Below are 18,363 nucleotides of genomic sequence, written 5' to 3'. Positions count from 1 at the left end.
ACTAAAGTCTTGACTTACACATTTTACGAATGCTACATGTGAAATGCAGCATTTACTTGCACCATAACAATGAGTGGCTTTCTCTGGTGACTGCCTTGCACTTCAGAGCCCCACAGAGGATGGAATTCTGTTCCCTCAGCTAAGACAGCCAACAAGACTGTGATCACCCCTCCCTCGTCTCTTTCAGAATATCTGAATTTGTTGCGGGGCCTGGGTGGCTCAGTCAGTTAAGTGTCCGACTTCAGCTCCGGTCATGATCTCGCCGCCGTTGAGTTCAAGCCTTGCAATAGGCTCTGTGCTGACAGCTCGAAGCCTGGAACCTGCTTCTGCTTCAGACCCTGTGTCTCCCTCTCTCTCTGCCCCTCCCCAACTCACACTGTGTCTCTCTCTGTCTCTCAAAAATGAATAAACATTAAAGAAATGTAAAAAAGAATATCTGAATTTGTTTCCTGAAGCAGATAAAATCCTAATAGAAAATAAAATAACTCACTACCTTACCCAGGCTATAATTAAATTTTTTAAATGAATGTTTATATAAACTTTATGTAATATTGGCAAAAAAAAAAGTTTAAAATCAAATTCAAACCTTCAAAAAGTTATATTAATACATCCTTTCAAATAATGTGACTTTAGAAAATAATATTCACAGATTTCATAGATAGGAAAAATTATTAGCTCAACATAAGCTGACATATTTTATAACTCAGATATAATACCGATTAAACCTATATCCATTCTATAACAAGCAACCTTAACTGTAACTCAGGTAGATTGATGGGAGAAAATTGGATATTTAAAAACAAAACAACAAAAACACCGATTAAGCCAAAAAGAGTCAGATGATTAAGAGAACTCATTCTGACCCTGACTAAAGTTAGCACAAAACAGTCACAAAGAGTGGGGACACCAGAAAGTTAACTTTCTCAATAGAGTAAGCAGCAAAGGGCTTAGACCTGAGATACTGTCTAGAAAAATAAGAGCTCTTCAGTTTGTTCTCCTCCAGAAATAAAATCAGAGCCATTCTGCTTAAGTCCTAACAACAATGATGGTGGCAATAATAAACATTATCTGGGGCCCCTGGGTAGCTCAGTTGTTTAAGCGACCGACTTTGGCTCAGGTCATGATCTCACAGTTCATGGGTTCAAGCCCCATGTCGGGCTCTGTGCTGACAGTTCAGAGCCTGGAGCTGCTTCGGATTCTATGTCTCCCTCTCTCTCTGCCCCTCCCCTGCTTGTACTCTTTCTCTCTGTCTCAAAAATAAATAAACATTAAAAATTTTTAAAAATAATAATAAACATTAGCAGCAACAGCAATTTGTTGAGCGCATAACTATGTGCCGGGCACTGTTCTACCTTACTTGTATACTGAAGACTATCAATAATCCCACTTTACAGATGTGGAAACCAAGACAGAGAAGTTAAGCAATTTCCTCAAAGACACGGATTGAGTAAGTGGCAAAGTCAGGATTAGAACACAAGCATTCTAGTTGCAGAGCCCACACTCATTGCTTATATACTCTACTCACTGTCCCTCTAGCTCTGAGGATGAAAACAACAATGAGACTTTCAGACTGGAAATTAGCTGAGCATGATCCACAAATGAAAGCTCTGAGAAGATGCTACATAATGGATGACATTCTTGACAACATCCTTACATTATGTGTGACAGTTTCTGAAGGTTCTTTCTTATGGTATCCCTTCCAAACACAGATGATGAAGTCAATGTGAGATTCTTAATCCTACAGATCTACGTGTACTTCAAGATAAACTGATTATAAAATCCTCTCAGTATCTGACTATCTAGATAAGGCTGATAGCCACAAGTCAATGTTAGAGGAACATCCACCTAAAGAATAATTTGGTTTAGGGGCGCCTGGGTGACTCAGTCAAGCATTCAACTTCAGCTCAGGTCATGGTCTCATGGTTCATGGGTTCGAGCCCCTCATCAGGCTCTCTGCTGTAAGGAGCCTGCTTCAAATCTTCTATCCACCCCTCTCTCTGCCCCTTCCTCTCTTTCTCTCTCTCTCTCAAAAATAAACATTAAAAAATGATTCTAAACCATTAGAATAGCTGATTTACAATCCTCATCTCTGAAGGCAATTAGATAGTTGGCCAGTTGTGAGGACCACAACCTAGTTTCTTGCCATGAAGTCATGTCATCTGGATGTCTTTCTTTCTATTCCCTACAGTGAAGGTAAGGAGAGAAGATAGATCAAGTGCATCCAGAAGGAGTATCAAGTCATCAAGATATGAATTAAAAACACATCCTCTTCTGTCCTTCAAGACACTGGTATTCACTCATATGAAAGACAGTTCACTGACCCTGAGTCTCACAGTTATTGGAAAGTAGACATTGTGTAAAGGTAAACAGTGACCAGTGGGATGAATGTGTTAATTAACTCAATGGAAGAAACACTTTCACAATGTATACATACATCAAATCATCACATTGTACATTTTTAATATCTTACAGTATTGTCAATTATGTCTCAATAAAGCTAAAAACAAAAACAAACAAACAAACAAAAAACATCGACTGGTAGGAACACAGCTCACTGTCAAGATGCAGTTAACAAACTGTGTCCCCTAGAACCCTAGGGTGGAATGGGGATGTTCCTTGGTGAAAAGGTCCCTCAATCCTTTCACCTAGATACCTGTTTTATACTTTTAGGGTTCTGAGTAAAATTGTATCTGAATGTGCTCTGCCACTTTTTTAAAAAAGTTTAAAATTACCACTTTACCATATTTTCCAACTATGTGGGGTTACTGTCTGGCTTGTTCAATAGATCTAAAAATACTAGAAATAGGGATGCCTAGGTGGCTCAGTGAGTTAGGCATCCAACTTCAGCTCAGGTCATGATCTCATAGTTTGTGAGTTCGAGCCCTGCATCAGGCTTTCTGCTGTCAGCACAGAGCCTGCTTTGGATCCTCTGTCTGTCTGTCTGTCTCCCTCTGCCCCTCCCCTGCTCACTCGTGTGTGTGTGTTTGTGTGTGTGTGTGTGTGTGTGTGTGCGCGCGCGCGCACGCACGCGTGCATGCACATGCGCGCTCTCAAAAATAAACATGAAAAAATACTTTAAAAATAAAAATATTAGCAATAAAAATCTTTTCAACCAATTTTTGCAAGAACAATTACATAAAAATTATTTGGCCAACTACCTGCCAAAATGTACATTAGATACTTGCTTTGCATGAAAACAATACAGTATTACTTATATACACACACACACACCTCTGCTTAACTACAGCATGCTAACAATCATTCCACTGAGCACCAGAGACAATCAACAACTACACAAATCAATTCCTATCAATATTTTTCATTAAAATAAAAATCCAGCTTCCCCATTTCTATTTTAGTTCTCAGCCCAACATATGCAATATAAACCGAGCAGTTATTAAGACTGTCTCCTGTATCGGTAACCCGATTCTACCTTTTGTTTAATATATATTAAACAATATATACAAATATTTTTTATATTTATGCCCATAATGCATAAAGTAGTTGCATTCTATGGAAAAGGCCAGATCTTACGACATTAACTCACCAAAATGATCTGAAGGAAGGTCTCATATTGCCGCATATTATACAGTGCTTCTTTTAACATATATGGCTGAAGTTCCATACTCAAGAGTGGGTTCTTTGCTACTGTCTCAAGGATGGCTGTGTAGCGGTATGCCTGGTCCTGCGCAATCTGAAGTTGGGAATCGATGTGTTGAGTGGTGGCTGGGACTGCTTCCTGTAGAATAGCTGGCACTGTTTTTAAAAGTATATTGAGAGACATGAAAGAATCTACAAAGAAGAAGCCTTCGAAGTGGTCGCATTTTGAGCATTAAATTTAGTAGTTTTTTTTCTTAACCAAATTAATAATAAGAAGGTATATATTTCATATATTTCTCCCTACACCATGAAATAAAGAACTGGGCAGGGGGGTGTGGGGGGGGGTGAAATCTGTCCAAACAAAAGACATTGTAGAGCAGATCAGCTTTTGCCACTAAAATATAGAAGAATCTAAAGAATAGACAGGCTTTGGTATTATGTGCTACCGATCATGTACCTCTAGAAAAGGCATATTTTGTTAAAAAAAAAAGAAAGGAGGGGGAAGTATGTGACTTAAGAGATTCATCAGGATATCGGGGCACTGGGTGGCTTAGTCAGTTAAGCATATGACTTCAGCTCGTGGGTTCGAGCCCCACGTCAGGTTCTGTGCTGACAGCTCAGAGCCTAGAGCCTACTTCAAATTCTGTGTCTCTCTTTCTCTGCCTCTCCCCCACTCACACTCTGTCTCTCTCTCTCTCAAAAATAAACAAACATTGGGGCGCCTGGGTGGCGCAGTCGGTTAAGCGTCCGACTTCAGCCAGGTCACGATCTCGCAGTCCGGGAGTTCGAGCCCCGCGTCGGCTCTGGGCTGATGGCTCAGAGCCTGGAGCCTGTTTCCGATTCTGTGTCTCCCTCTCTCTCTGCCCCTCCCCCGTTCATGCTCTGTCTTTCTCTGTCCCAAAAATAAATAAAACGTTGAAAAAAAAATAAACAAACATTAAAAAAAAAAAAACAACTCATCAGGATACCGAAAAAAACAGAACAGTCTAGCAAGATAAGGAACTTTATAAAGAATGGGAACTTGACTTTCTAGAACAGTTTTTAAAACAGAAAAACTGACCCTGTTATACTAGATAAGTGATCTGGTAAAAAGATACTAACATCTCAGTGGGCCTACATGTATATCAAATTCATAAGGAAGTTCCTTCTACTGAGTACCCTAATCAAGTATTTCATGAGTGCTTTCAAACTTACAGATGGTGAATGCATTAAGTATGTAACAGCACAGTAAATGCTCCTGGATTTGCAGATTTGCAAATATCCCCTCTTACACCTTTGCATTCTGTTAATTGCATCAGCCACTGTTTTCAGGGTAATTTTTATTTTTTTAATTGGTTATTTGACTTGGAATAAAGAACACAGAGCCCATTGAATTAAGGAGGCTGGCCTCGAGGCAGGCTCCTCATTCCTTCTACTGATTAACTCTCCCCCACTAGCTTCGTGGTTTATAATACTACAAGTCTTGCCCCAGAAAAACTAAAAATTACCATCCATTATTAAAGTAGTTGTGCCTAAGGTAGAGTCAAAACTGAACACCTTAAATCTAAGAATGCCAGCGGAGTACTGTACGTTATTTTCCTCACTGTGCAGGTTAGATTTTAAACCTGCACAACTTGTAGACTTAACCTAAGGATATACCTACAGTCATCAATGCCTTCTCCTCCTTTTCCACAGTCTCGGTTAAATAAACGAATCCCGGTAACAACCATGGTAAGTTCTTTCAGTTGGCGTTCTTTGTCCTTCTTAGAAAGTGTTAGAAACGTCCCAAGCTCAGCCTGAGGGAAAATACTCTGTAGGGCAGCTAAAACAAACCACAAAAAGGACAACAAAATGGTAGAATAAAGATATCAGATCCTAAACTATAGCGTTCTTTCAGCAGAAAGCTGAGAGGCCTGTCTTTACAGAGCTACTTATATGATTCTTTGCATTTCTGATATGTGGTTACAGAATATATAACAACATTTATCACATGTCAAAGCTGGGCTCCTGAAAATAATGCCATTGCCTTGTGTCTATTTTCAATAATTAAGCACCCATCAGTAATTTTTGACAATGGGCATTAAAACAAGCTTTCTAATTAGAATTCTGAATAGAAGAATCACTGCTTTAAAATAATTGTGGAAGAAAGCCAAAAAAGACTAGAAATCTTGCGTCTTCCTTACCTTAAATTATCAAAGTGGGCAAATACTTCCTGAGGCTAAAACAGCGTCCTTTTCCATCATCCATTTTAGGTGACAAATGCAACGCCTTTAATCGATATGAAATCTCCCTTTCCAACAGTCCCCATTACCTGATCAGCCTGGCACTGTTAATCACGCTGCCAGTGTTTCTCTCATGAGGAATGATGGATCCCTGGACATGTGCAGCTCCAAGAAAATTAACAATATGCACTTTCCACAGGTGCTACTTGGGTTTTAGAGTTAATAAACACTGTAAAAGGAATCTGGCTAAGTTTTAACCTCTTATTTGTGCTGATTTTTTTTTTCCAGATAAAAAGGGAAATTCAGTCTTCAATACTTTTTTTTTTTAATTTTTTTTTCCACGTTTTTATTTATTTTTGGGACAGAGAGAGACAGACCATGAACGGGGGAGGGGCAGAGAGAGAGGGAGACACAGAATCGGAAACAGGCTCCAGGCTCCGAGCCATCAGCCCAGAGCCCGACGCGGGGCTCGAACTCACGGACCGCGAGATCGTGACCTGGCTGAAGTCGGACGCTTAACCGACTGCGCCACCCACGCGCCCCAGTCTTCAATACTTTTAATTTAACAGCTTTTACGAGATATACAATGTTCATATCTTTTCACATATGGAATGGGAATCATACAGATTTTTTACCTGTTGCCTCTCTGACAACCTTGATATCTGTAGGGGATCCCAGCCCAGAACGTAGTAACACATAGCTGACAATCTTTCGGTAGAGGCTTTCCAATTCTTCTCTAGTGCATGCTCTGTTATCTGTAATTTCTCTGATAACAGAGCCTAATCTAGACTCCAGGATTCGGTGATGTTCTTCAAGAAATTCCTCTAAAATTGGCAAAGGACAATGTTCCACATATTTGACTTAGAATTCTCATCACAGAAGAAAGTAGGACCAGAGGAAAAAAAATAGCTTGGGTATGGCAATTCTATTGCACAAAAACAAGTGTTTTCTTAAGATGTAATAATCACAATAAAAAATAAACAGTGGTCAGTAAGTAACCTCAAGGCAAAAATCTAGTAGGAAAGATTATTACAGGGCTTTAAATGGCATGTTTTTTCAAAATACATAAGACTTTCAACAGACAACCCAACAGTAATATCTAAGAGGGCTAAAACCTCCTAATTAAGCAGGAAAAGCATAAGAGACAATTTATAATATATATATTATAAACACACATACTAGAAACATATATATACATACACACACACACACACACACACATATATTTACACTACATGTAAGCCCAGGTAGTGTACTATATGCAAGCATGTATAGTATAAATATACATGTATGTAAATATTCCTGTTCGATTATTTTAGGTCTAGATAAATTTACTTTGAATAGCATTACTGATAATCTGATGTTGCATTGAGAATTATATCCCTCTCCCCTCTTCCTGTGATACGGTGAGGTCTAGGCCTAATTGTGGCAGAAACCACAATTCACGTAGGACAATTCTTGCAACTAACTCAGTAAGACATCCCATTTTACTATTACAAGGGCAAAAATTAACATACCAACCATGTACAGTATATATCTATACCTTTACCACAAAAACAACTGAGAACTTTATGAAATTTAAAAATCTAAATTACAATTTCATCAATTCCATTATCACTTTAAAATTTCATTATTATGAAGCAAAAAAGCAAGATATGTAATTTATATACATAGCATAACTGCAAGTTCAATACACTTCACCAAATGGTTAATAATAATGGTATTGCAGTGGGGCAGAGGGAATCTAGTCTATAGAGGAATTTATTTTCCTTTTTCTCTTGTACCTTTGATGTATATAGTAAACTACTTACATAAGGAAATAAGTTCTAAACTTCAATTTCCCATCATTCATTTCATTTTGGGATAGTTACCTAATTTAGGTAAGCACTATAAGATAATACAAAGCAAAAACAAAAAAATCAGCAAATTAGAAACTCTTAACTTCAATGGGCTGATTGTTTTAATTTCTAATTATAGTGTTAGCGATAAAATGGTTAAAGCACAATGGACTTGGAAACATAACTATCATAGGCATAATAATTAGACTTTACTTTTAACACTCACAAAGGCCATTAATGTTTTTCTCATTGAGCATATCCACCTTCATTACATTCTTCAAAGTTGGAAAATTTTTCAAAAGATAGACTAAAAAATTAAATTAATCACTGTCAACCAAATGAAGCCCTTATTACTTGCAATACAACATGAATCCTTTAAAAAGGGTATCAAAATAGGTAGATATGTTACCTCGACTTGTATAATTCATATCAAAGTAGACTTGCATCTTAATGGTGTCCAGGGATGGATTTTTACTATCCAATAACCGAGATACACAAAGCTAGAAAAGAATATCCCATGTTTCTGGTTATATTTCTGACATGTAAGTATTTCCTACAGTTATTTTCAAAAATTAAGAGAAACATCAAAGCAATGGTTTCTGATATTTATCCACCAATAGCCCCTTTTATTATTTTGCTCTTTGAGGACTTCATGCTTCACAGTTTACCCCACCACAACGTTTAAGAAGTAATAAGTTATTTCCCTGAGATCAGCAATATCACCATATGCAGGTGGCTGATAGTCTAGTCAAAGGTGAGAAATCTGACCCTTTGGTTTGTCTATCCAGTCTGGATATGAGTAAATGCTCCACGAAGCTTAGGCTCCTGTCCAGAGCTCATCTAGAGCCCCTCATTACTATTTATTTGAGCCTCTTAAGCAACACTCCTTCTTTGCTGATTTTGGGGGTTACTTTTATTTTATAAAAGGCTGTTCCTCTCTCACAAAATCTCTTTGGCTCTGGTTTCTATTTCAAAATTTCCTCCCCTGGTCTGTTTTCTCCCATTTTCCTCCACATAGATGGCCCATTCTACTTCTCTGCTTTGCCCCTTTAGATTAGATGATCAACCTGAATTCTTTCTCTCTTTCCTATCTCACCCCTTAGGCTTTATATATGCAGTCAGCAGACGTAGCAGCGGCAACACCCTCCTTGCACCTTCCTGAGCACCAACCCTGCTTTCCTGGGAGGACGGAGACTGAATATAAGACCAAGGCCTGGACGCTGTGCTTTTATGGAGCCTGTGCACCTAGATCCCTCCATGTGGAAAAGTACTGTTCTAAAAACAAACTTCCTTCAGAAATACAAAAATTACCTCACCATGATTTTTAATTGAGAAAAAAAGGAAACAATCTTTGTCCTCTGAAGCAAGATGTACATTGATAATTTATGTACCTGTCACATTAAAAGTAAATTGAGTTTGATTCTTTCTAACTTGGGTGAGTTAGAGGAAAAAAGAAAACTCTTCTTGAGCCCTGAAAAAGAGGAAAATTTATTTTCTGTCTCTCCTTGATTTTCCTCCAGATCTTTCCAATAAAATTTCTGACCGACCATCATGGCCATTTCCCCTATTGCTAAGAACAGGTTTCATACCACATTTAAAATCAGCACGAGGGCTCCTGGGTTGTTCAGTCAGTTAAGTGACCTACTCTTGATCTTGGCTTAGGTCATGAGCTCACAGTTCGTGAGGTCAAGCCCCAAGTCAGAGTCTGCACTGACAGCGCTGAGCCTGCTTGGGATTCTCTGTCTCCCTCTCTGCCCCTCCTCCACTCATGTTCTCTGTCTCTCAAAATACAGACAGACAGACAGACAGGCAGACAGACAGACAATCATCACAGAAAGACCCAGCTCTAGGCTGCCCTGCGTAATCATGGCATCTCTACTGCAGAATCATCCTAACATATTCCCCAGCTCCAGGCTTCCAAAGCTCTTCCTGATCCCTCTGGAAGCTGCATATAGACCTGTGCTCCACTGTGTGAATTGCTGGCTATGAGAGACGATGGGTGATGGGGTGATGAAAATTTTCTCTGCCATTTGCTTGAGCCTAGGAAATATCCACACACCAGCCTGGGAAACCTTGTTTATAAAGTCCTTTGTGTGAAGGAGGGAATTAAAATTAAAATCATGAAGCCTGGGAGAAAAAAATTATGTTCAATTTTTAGGAAATACATTTAGGAATATTTAGAAAATAAATATGTAAGCACCTATATCAAGTGAGTCAAACTTAAAACACGTGAAAAAACTAATGATGTCTAAAATTTCTACCTTCTTTGGTTCCTAAAACTAGTTTTCAGGCAAATATACTTTATTTCTAACTATGAATTATTTGCTAGAGCTTCAATTTTTCCTTCAGAATTGAAAAGCACAAATTACACTGAATCAATAATTATATGAATCTTAATTTAGTACTATGTAATTTTATACTGTATGACAAGTCAGTTAATAATATTCTCGATGTGGGGCGCCTGGGTAGCTCAGTCAGTTAAGCGTCCCCACTTTGGCTCAGGTCATGATCTCACAGTTTGTGGGTTCGAGCCCCTTGTCGGGCTCTGTGCTGACAGCTCAGAGCCTGGAGCCTGCTTTGGATTCTGTGTCTCCCTCTCCTTCTGCCCTGCTCGCACTCTGTCTCTCTGTCTCTCAAAAATAAATAAACACTAAAAGAACTTAAATAATGTTTTCAATGTAACATTAGATTAATAACAAAAGGTCTCTAAAATACTGTGAGATACCGCTGCCTGCCAATATCCATACCCATCCTTCCTAATAGCCCCAATCTGGACTGGGACAAAGATTTGTTCTGTTGAAAAAAAGAAAAAGAAATCAATGTCCCAGGCTCACTTGCATTATCATTCTGGTCAATAAATGTAAGCACAAGAGAAAAGTTCTGAGAAAGCTATTACTTTCTTAATAGAAAGTGACAGACCCAATTGGCACACACAGTTTGCCCTTTGCCCTCTTCCCTCACACCTACCTAGAGATGGAGCAGCTATCTTATAACCATTGCATGAAAGCCTATACAGGATGGTGGCCCAGGAAGCCAGGAAAAACAACCTGTGTATCTCTAGACCTTATGAGAAACAATACATCTCACACTTGTTTCTACCACTAGTTGGTAGGGTCTTATTTCATGAAGCACAGCACTAATGGCTAACACAAATATTGTATTCAGAATTGCAAGTAAGTAATTTAAAATTTGAGAACTGTTGTATAACCACCTTAACAAGTTTCTGTACGTCACTTTTCATGAGGGTTCTATCCATGTTAAAGCCATTACTTGGGTCCAAGACAACAGCTTTCACCTGTGAATAGGAAAGAATCTATTAAATCATTTTCTCTCATATAATTATGAAACTATTTTGTTTCCATTTTTTAAACAGCTGCCTCCTGATTACTCAGGGGTCGATTATTCAGCTGATTTTATTATCATCCAATTCATCAGCACCTTCACTACAGGTCCAAGAAAGGAAGCAATAAACATCAAATTTGAATATGGTGTTCAAAAAACTATATGGAGAAATAACTTGAAAGCAGTGAGTAGACTCTAGATAGGGAAACTATTTGAATATTTTATCACATTTTTATTGTGTATCATTAAAACAAAAGCAAGAACAAAGAGACCGAGGCAATGAGTAATTTTTACAAAGGTGAACAAAAATACACGTTAAAACGCTGACATATGACATAATTGATGTTTCCAAAACCAATCAAGATCTTCTAAATCAGTTTCTATATATCTAGAACTGACATGCTTCATTGAAAAACATTTTTTTGCTAACTTGTTCAATGGTCTCAATGTTTTCAACTGAATAACATTTAGGAAAACTTCACAGAATTTTAAGAGAGAAATGGGTACCACTTAAGGCTATTTTTTAATAAAGCAGTAATTCAAAAAAATATTCATTCTTACCATAAAAGCTGCCAGAGTTTCAGAAACAGTCTCTCCATGGGCTGCACATTCTTGTCCTATTTCTCGAATGATATTCTTTATAACACTTTCCGCCTGAGTGGGAGGCATTCTAGCTAAATAAAACAATGTTTTTTTTAAGAATTGTATTTGAAATGACTCTATTCAAAAACCCCACCCCCACCCCCAGCCAAGCTTACAGACAAAGTTCACAGGTGGCTGCACTTGGCCCTGACTCTTTGTTTTCCTAGGTCACAGGGCCCTCCCTACTATAGATCCCAACTATAAAACATATTCTTCTCTAGCCTGACCACAACCCTCATCTCAGACAAGCCCCAGACAGAGCCCCAGGAGAAACCTGCTGCCTCCTGCTCTACCTGGACAAGAATTGACCCCCTCCCCACCTCCCCACACCCACCATGGGTACAGGTGCAACCCTCTCACATCCTTAAAGAAGAAAAACAAACAAACAAAACCCTTAAAAGGCTTAGCCCAGGGGCACCTGGGTGGCTCAGTAGGTTAAGCCTCTGATTCTTGGTTTCAGCTCAGGTCATGATCTCACAGTTTGTGAGTTCGAATCTCGTGTTGGGCTCCATGCTGGTGGTTTGGAGCCTGGTTGGGATTCTCTCTCTCCCCCTTCCCTCTCTCTCTGCCCTTACCCTGCTTGCTCTGTCTCTCAAAATAAATAAACAAACTTAAAAAAAAATTTTTTTTTTAAAAGGCCCAACCCAAAAGAAGTCCCGGCGACATCTCTCTGGATATCTGGCCCCTCTCCTCCCGTGGAGAGTAAATAAACTCTGTCCTGCCTCTTGCTCTACTCTTCGTGCAATTCTTTGCCACCCTAACAGTATTTATATATCATTTTTCCTCTTTAGATTTCTTATTATATTTGTAAAGAGTCATACAATTATTTATCTCAACTTATTAGCATGCATTAGCATCTATAAAGATAAAAAACTTCTATATTTACAAAAATGAGGGATTTTGTTGATGACAGAAAGAGCAATCAGGACGTCAAATTGGGACTGAAATATTTCCAATTTTGTGAAAATGACATAAGTAGAGACATTTTTAAAATAGAGCAGGAGCAGCCATTTCAGGGGAACTGCCTCACACGTCCCCTTCTCTGAATCTTTGAACTAAGCCAAACTGCCAACATTCCAAGTCGGCAAGAACAAGAAAATCCTGATTGAAAAGCATGATGATAAATATGAACTTTTGACTAGTGACTACTTCACCTGACCAATGAATGAAGTATAAATCTAGCCCTGCCTGTCAGCACCAATGAGCTCTTTTTTAAAAACTTACCTAAACTTTTTTTCCCATAAAAACCCTGAGGCCACCTCCTTTAATCAGTATACTATTTGGGTTTCTACCTAAATCTGTACACTCCTGACCCCAATCATTTTATCCCAAACAACCGCCTTATCCCTTGAACTGGTTTGTTTTTAGGTTGACAATTTAAATGATAGTCACCAAAAGCATATTTATATTTTTTTAATTGGATAACTAAACATTATTGGGGAGGGAGATATAATGAGAAACATCAGGCCTATGGGCAGATGGCAGATTACAGTTTGAAAGAGGAAACGCTTATGCCACCACATTCACTAAATGATCTTTAATAATTATATGAAACTCTTGGAAAACAATTCTTGCTTGGATCATCTAAATTCTCTTTCCTACACATCCAAGTTGGAGTTTGGACTTTTGATTAAAAACATAAAAGAAAAAAATCAAAATCTATTATGTGAAATATCAATTTTTAAATGAACTCCCAGTATTAAGTATTAATTCCATTTACTACAAACCAGTAAAGGGTGGTAGGTTTTAATGATTATTGAGTTTTCCGATCTTCCTAAGCATCCATCAGTAACTGAGCACAGGATTTCTTTGCATGTAGAGAATAACAAAGACAATTCGGGTAGATAAAGCTAACTCTCAGCATTATTTGTGTTCAGATAAGGTAGCACTTGGCATTTTGTCCAGCAGAACCAGACTGCCTGGGATCCACGGTGACTTGTTCATTTTCTGTTTGTTTTTTTTTTTTTTTTTTGAAATTGCATTTCCTTGGTTTTTTTTTTCAATATATGAAATTTATTGTCAAATTGTTTCCATACAACACCCAGTGCTCATCCCAAAAGGTGCCCTCCTCAATACCCATCAACCCTCAGTTTGTTCTCAGTTTTTAAGAGTCTCTTATGCTTTGGCTCTCTCCCACTCTAACCTCTTTTTTTTTTTTTCTTTCCCCTCCTCCGTGGATTTCTGTTAAGTTTCTCAGGATCCACATAAGAGTGAAAACATATGGTATCTGTCTTTCTCTGTATGGCTTATTTCACTTAGCATCACACTCTCCAGTTCCATCCACGTTGCTACAAAGGGCCATATTTCGTTCTTTCTCATTGCCATGTACCTGAGACTCTGGAATTTGCTTCCCCTCTCCGTAAGCCGGCTTCCTCCTCTAAAAAATTTGATGAGACTACTACCCTCTCCCCAGAGTTGTCCCAAGACCTAAGTAAGTTCTATACACTTAGTGTTTAAAACAGCACGTGGCATAACGCAAGCGCTTAATACAACGTGTAACTAGTATTCAAAAAGTGTTAGTTGCGCGTGTGCGCGTGTCCGTCTGTGCGTGCGCCCATCTCTGTGCGCGTTCCCGAGTGCCGTGGGCCCCGCCTAGGGGGTCACTACTGACTCCCCTCAGTACCCTCCTCCTCCCCACTTGAAGCTCTACATCTCCCGACATCTGGCCTTTAGGGGTGCGAGTAGCACCCCGGAGAGGCCCGAACCTCTGATGCCGGCTCAGAGCGAGTTAGAGGTCTGACCTGCGGGCCTGGGCGACTCCGGCCGGAAGCAACCTGTTTCCGCTCAGCCTGGGCGCAAGGAAAGGAGTTCTGACCGACAGTTAGGTCTCAACCGAGGCTGCACAGTGTCTCCAGCCTCAGGGGCTATACCCGCTGCCCGTGCTCCCTCCTCGCGCCTGAAGGGCGCAGAGCCCCGGGTGGGGTCACCGTGGCTTGGAGAGCCGGCGGCCAGTCTATACGATGGTTTCCCTCTTCCCCCGCTTTGCGGAACTTCAGGGTACTCCACGAGGGCCCCGTAACCATGGGGCCGGCAAGCTGCTGGGTACTCCAAGAGGGCCCGGTAACCATGGAGATGGAACGCTGGGCCAGCATGGGCGGGGCCGGCATGGGTGGGAACAACGTAGGGAGGCGTGGCTGGGCCCAAGCTGCAGATTTTCCCGAGAAGGGTGGGCAAGAGATTTTAATTTTTTTTCTTCAACGTTTATTTATTTTTGGGACAGAGAGAGACAGAGCATGAACGGGGGAGGGGCAGAGAGAGAGGGAGACACAGAATCGGAAACAGGCTCCAGGCTCTGAGCCATCAGCCCAGAGCCCGACGCGGGGCTCGAACTCACGGACCGCAAGATCGTGACCTGGCTGAAGTCGGACGCTTAACCGACTGCGCCACCCAGGCGCCCCAAGAGATTTTAAAAACAGAAACAGAATATGGAAGGTCCTAAACCCGAGGTAGACTACAGGTTCACTACACCTCAGTGGTTAATTGTATCAAAACACAAGATTTCCTAAAAAAGAGTATTTACTTTTGTGAAAAATTAATGAAAGGAAACCTCACTAAAAGCTCAGTTGAGAGACTAGAAGGGGAGCCTGGTAGGGGGAGCCTCTACCTCTTCACCATTAAATTATAGGAAGAATTGTCAGTTACACACTTCAACAAAAGAACCCTCAAAAGGAAAGAATCATCAATTACAGGCCCCAACAGAGAAAGATGTATATTGGACCCTATAAGAAATTGACTACCCCTGTAACTCAGCCAGTGAGAAACCTTCATCCCCCTAAACTCTTGCTTTTCTCCAATGGACTTTTATTCAAAACAACCCCTCCCAACTTCCTCCTTCTCAATTAAATAATGTTCCTTTGCTTTGTTTGTTGTTTTTGCCTACCGCTCTTATCCCAAGTTGCAGTCATCTGTTATTCCTGAATAAACCTATTTTGCTAGTGAACTAACTGAAGCTTTATTTTTCTTAAAGTCAGCACAGAGCCAAATGCAGGACTCCCAACTCACAGATGGTGAGATCGTGACCTGAGCCCAAATCAAAAGTCCGTCACTTAACCAAGTCAGTGCCACCTTTAAAAGGGAGCCAGGGGAGGCAGGGTCCAGTGTGGAGAGGATAAGAAAATGGAGGGGCTGTATTGTTGGAGTTTATATAAAAGTACATGGTTTTGTTTTTTTTTTTTAAATAAAAAGGATCACAGTTTAACTTCATGCCCTGTTTAAAGGAAGTCTGTAATAGGATGGTGTAAGATGTCAGAAGAGAAAACCACACATTCAAGGAAGCACATTATAAGGACACACCCATGACTAAAGTTGGGATAATGAGGTTTTATTCCTTAACAGTAATGTTCATTAGGCCTGCCTACTGACGTGGAAGTACAAAATGGGATTAAACCGATACTAGAAACCAGTATCAACAAAGTTTTATTTTTAAACAGGCTACTGACAATTTTTCTGAAACAGCAAAGACAGTTGACCCTTGAACATCTTTGGGTGCTCTGACACCCACCTCCTCCCTCAAAAATCGAAAGTTTTTGACTCTGCAAAAACGTAATTACTAATAGCCTACTGTTAACCAGAAACTTACCCATAACACAGTTGATTAACATGTATTTTGTATGTTGTATGTATTATATACTGTGTCCTTACAATAAAGCTAGAGGAAAAAATGTTACGGGGTGAAGTAGGTAAAGGGAATTAAGAGGTACAAACTTCCAGTTATAAAACAAGTAAGTCACAAGTATGCAAGTATGCAAAGCATAACCTAGGGAAAAACATCAATAATACTGGAATAATGTTGTATGGTGACAAATCATGGCAGATGATAACTACACTTATCATGGTAAGTATTTCATGAGGTATTAAGTATTTATTCATTATGTTGTACACCTGAAACTAATGTTGCATGTCAACCATACTTTAAATAAATAAATTAATTAATTAATTAATTAAATTTTAAAAATTATTTTTAAAAATCTACTTTTCTTTATGATTGCAAACTATCTTTAAAGGCAATAAATGATGAGGGGCACCTGGGTGGTTCAGTCGGTTGAGTTTACAACTTCGGCTCAGGTCATGATCACATGGTTCATGGGTTCGAGCCCCATGTCAGGCTCTGCACTGAGAGCTTGATGCCTGCTTGGGTTTCTCTCTCTCCCTCTCTCTCTGCCCTTCCCTGCTGTGTTCTCTCTCTCAAAAATAAATAAATAAACATTTTTTTAAAGGTAACAAATGATGAGTGAAAGCATTAATTCTTTGTTTCCTATCTTTTTGTCCATCACACGAGTCAACCAGTAGACAAACAACAAGCCTTAGGATCAGATTTTCACAAATCAGGGGGAAATTGAAACTTTTACTGCAGATAACCGAGCATGGGGTCCTGCTCTTTCATGTATTATGGATGAATCAAAATTATAAAAACACAAAATGAAACAAATTAAACCCGTGAATTCTATTATCATGAAATTGAAACCTCTAAAAAAAAGTGAAGGCAGTAGTGGTTCTTTCTTAAAATTATTTTTCCCTTATAATCCTCATCAGGAAAACAAGATCCAAGCACAACAACCTTTGCTATTACAGGCTCTGTGGCCAAGATTCTCAAGTCTAAGTCTGGAGATGGGTAGCATTCCTTGGGAGTCCCCTGTGATGAACTCTGATATGCCCTACTTATCCATTTTGTGTATGTGGACAATATTACTGCGAGTGTCTTCCTGTCTTTACCCACCCACTCCCACACCCATTTCCCCAATCTTTAACTTATAACCAAGTCTTCATTAATGTCTGTCAAATCCATTCAGTTCTCTCCATTCCCACTTCTCTTGAATTAACTGAAGCAATTATCTTTTCTTGTCTGGATTACTGCAGCAGCCAACTAACTGAGCTCCCTGACTTCAGTGTTATACCCTCCAAATCTTTGCCTATACTAAAATGATATTTTAAAAATATAAATCTTATTGTGTCATTCTCCTGCTTGAAATCTCATGAAGGCTTCTGAGTGGCTTTGGGGTGCAGTCCAAACTCCTAGGCATGGCATGTAAGGGCTTTCATGATGTGATCTCAGCTCCACCCATCCAACCTCAGCTCTTGCAACTGCCTCCCTCCTCCTCACAGAACACTCTTTCCATTTTCTGACCATGTTGGATTACTCACTGGCCTCGCTTGCATGTAGGTTACTCCCTCTAGATGATGTCCCTTTTCCCTCTTCACCTGGCTAATTTCTCCGTGTTTCCAGAAGTCGTGTCTATTTTGAAGCTTTCTGTGGCCTGACAATATTAGGTTTAGGGTCCTAAACCTTAACATCTATCTAATTCCAAAACATTTTCACCACTCCCAAAAGAAAGTTCCATACCCGTTAAGCAATCACTCCCCATTCCCCTTCTCCACCGTACTTACATTTGACAGAGCTGTCAGTACTCTAGGGAAGTCTATTTTCTTGTCTGCCTCTTCTACTAGACCATAGGCTCCTTGAAGGCAGGGGAGCATGTTTTGTGGAATCTCCAGGACCTAAGAACAGAGCCTGGTATCAAATAGTCACACCAGATTATTTGGATAAAGAAGGTGAGTATAGGTGTGGGTGAATGAAAAAAAGAGAAATTTTGGAAGTCTTTAATGTCTTTACTGGAGGGTTGGATAAATTTCAGAAGGAAATAACAATTTCAGAGGGAAAGGAGAAAGCATTTAAATTATAGGTCTCCAGAAGAACTTCTGACTCTACTTTGGCTCTCCTGCTTCAGGATGCCCTACTTATC

General features: G+C 39.6%; 1 protein-coding gene across 7 annotated transcripts in view; it reads right to left on the bottom strand.

Moving 5' to 3' along the window:
• The window catches only part of CFAP206 (cilia and flagella associated protein 206), a 46,963-nt gene extending 28,853 nt beyond the window's left edge, over positions 1-18,110 (bottom strand). Inside the window, exons 1-7 of one of the 7 annotated variants that reach the window (XM_040474121.1) lie at positions 18,008-18,110; positions 11,543-11,655; positions 10,851-10,934; positions 8,049-8,139; positions 6,437-6,625; positions 5,243-5,401; positions 3,548-3,756 (exon numbers count right to left, since the gene is read on the bottom strand). In XM_040474121.1, the coding sequence (XP_040330055.1) occupies positions 3,548-3,756; positions 5,243-5,401; positions 6,437-6,625; positions 8,049-8,139; positions 10,851-10,934; positions 11,543-11,650 (840 nt within the window). In that variant the 5' untranslated portion in view covers positions 11,651-11,655; positions 18,008-18,110. Of the gene's footprint in view, positions 1-3,547; positions 3,757-5,242; positions 5,402-6,436; positions 6,626-8,048; positions 8,140-10,850; positions 10,935-11,542; positions 11,656-13,952; positions 14,093-14,364; positions 14,674-18,007 lie in introns of those variants that run through there. The other 6 variants (XM_040474122.1, XM_040474118.1, XM_040474117.1 and 3 more) reach the window with 6 other exon arrangements.
• Positions 18,111-18,363: the final 253 nt, after the last annotated feature.

This window comes from Herpailurus yagouaroundi, unplaced genomic scaffold, assembly GCF_014898765.1.
Source record: "Herpailurus yagouaroundi ecotype Mexico unplaced genomic scaffold, PumYag 139, whole genome shotgun sequence".
In the NCBI taxonomy this organism is placed as follows: domain Eukaryota; kingdom Metazoa; phylum Chordata; class Mammalia; order Carnivora; family Felidae; genus Herpailurus; species Herpailurus yagouaroundi.
Note: the sequence above shows the minus strand (reverse complement) of the source record. Positions and strands in the feature narration are given on the sequence as shown.